Genomic DNA, 1,523 nt, shown 5'->3' with positions numbered 1-1,523 from the left:
AGTCATAAAAAATTGTATTTAAACGCAGGCACAATTCAACGAGATGAGCTAATTCCCCATACACGAATGCATAAATAAATCAGTAGACATTACCTTCTCACACTCTTCCCTGAAAAATTCCAGCAAATCCATCCTAGCTACAACGTCTAGATCAACAGTGACCTCATCCAGCAGAAGAACCTGGATAATACTAGTAAGATTAGCAAAAAGTTCGTTGGCTGAAACAATTCTAGGAAAAAGACATTGACCCGATTAGACGAAAACTGTGCAATCTACCCACTTCATGCATTTTCTTGCAGATGACAGGTATTGCCACATTTTCAGCTCCGCAAGCCAAAACTGGATGTTACTTATCCCTTGCCTAGAGCATAGAAGCGGAGGAACAAAAATGAAAAGAATTTGGAGAGCTAAGACAGCAGCGCAAAAAATGCTAGAAAAAAACTCCTCTTGAGCTCTACTCGGTGCCCTCTCCTCTCATTCTCCCACCTCCACCCCACCCGACACCCAAAAAAGGATTAAAATGAAAGGAAAAGATACAATTAATAACAAATAGCTGAGAACAAAAGATAGGTAAATGTAACAGATTTATAATTTGATCAACAAGTTACAAGACTGTAAAATATTTATTATGTTCCCTACAACGGGCTAAATGTGACAAAATATAATTTTTCTTTTCGACAAGCGCTTCTTACTCCTATATATAATTAACATCTTGTGAAAAAAGCAGGACAAAAGGATACCTTATAAGGATGAAGAAGACCCATGCAGATCTGGACTCGACGTCGCTGACCATCAGAAACCTTGTGCATACGCCACTGCAGATCAATATCGAGCAGTTCGATCAACTTCTCTCGCCTAATAGGATCAACCCCTTCAACTGGATCATAACAAGGAAAAGCAAGAGAAATTCAGTTATGTCTTCATTTCTCATCAGACTCAACAATTAAATAGTTGAGTATATATTCCAGAGGATGATATGCAACTTAAACTACCATGTCATTATGAATAATTTGATCATGCAGTTCAAAAAATAAAAAATAAAAAATCCACACTCAAAACTTTTGACACCAGAAAAGTGGAAAAGAAATTGATCATATAATGGAAATACAACATGAACAGTGACTCGTCACACAGTCAAAAGCTACACAGTACTGAAGGTTTCACACACCTCCAAATATCATGTGTTCAGCAGAGAAGTCTCCTTGGAGAGGCAATTCTCCCTGCGATTTGGTAAAAACAAAGCATACAGAATCTCAGATTGGCTTCCAAGAACACATGTTGACTAAAGACATTATCATAATTATTCAATAGAAACCGTGAACCACCAATGATTTTCTTAAATTCATAAACAAGCACCATTCAAATTAGAGCAAATAAAATTCAAATATCTATTTGGTATTAAGATGATCAGTTTTCCCAAATGACAAGTAAAATTAAATTTAAGTAATCAACGGATGGAATTCTGGTTTAAATTACTAATAATAACTAAGGGGTTAAGCAAAAGCAAAGCTAAAAAAAAAAAA

At 35.9% G+C, this 1,523-nt stretch overlaps 1 protein-coding gene across 1 annotated transcript in view; it reads right to left on the bottom strand.

The window, feature by feature from the left end:
• Positions 1-28: 28 nt before the first annotated feature.
• Positions 29-1,523, bottom strand: part of LOC111397801 (ABC transporter I family member 21-like) — a 1,735-nt gene continuing 240 nt past the window's right edge. The window contains exons 2-4 of the mRNA XM_023024780.1: positions 1,169-1,252; positions 741-877; positions 29-180 (exon numbers count right to left, since the gene is read on the bottom strand). Coding sequence (XP_022880548.1) covers positions 49-180; positions 741-877; positions 1,169-1,252 — 353 coding nt within the window. The 3' untranslated portion in view covers positions 29-48. The remainder of the gene's footprint in view (positions 181-740; positions 878-1,168; positions 1,253-1,523) is intronic.

The sequence above is a fragment of the Olea europaea genome, chromosome 7 (genome assembly GCF_002742605.1).
Source record: "Olea europaea var. sylvestris chromosome 7, O_europaea_v1, whole genome shotgun sequence".
NCBI lineage: Eukaryota > Viridiplantae > Streptophyta > Magnoliopsida > Lamiales > Oleaceae > Olea > Olea europaea.
The sequence above is the reverse complement of the archived record's forward strand: the minus strand, read 5'-3'. Positions and strand labels throughout refer to the sequence as shown.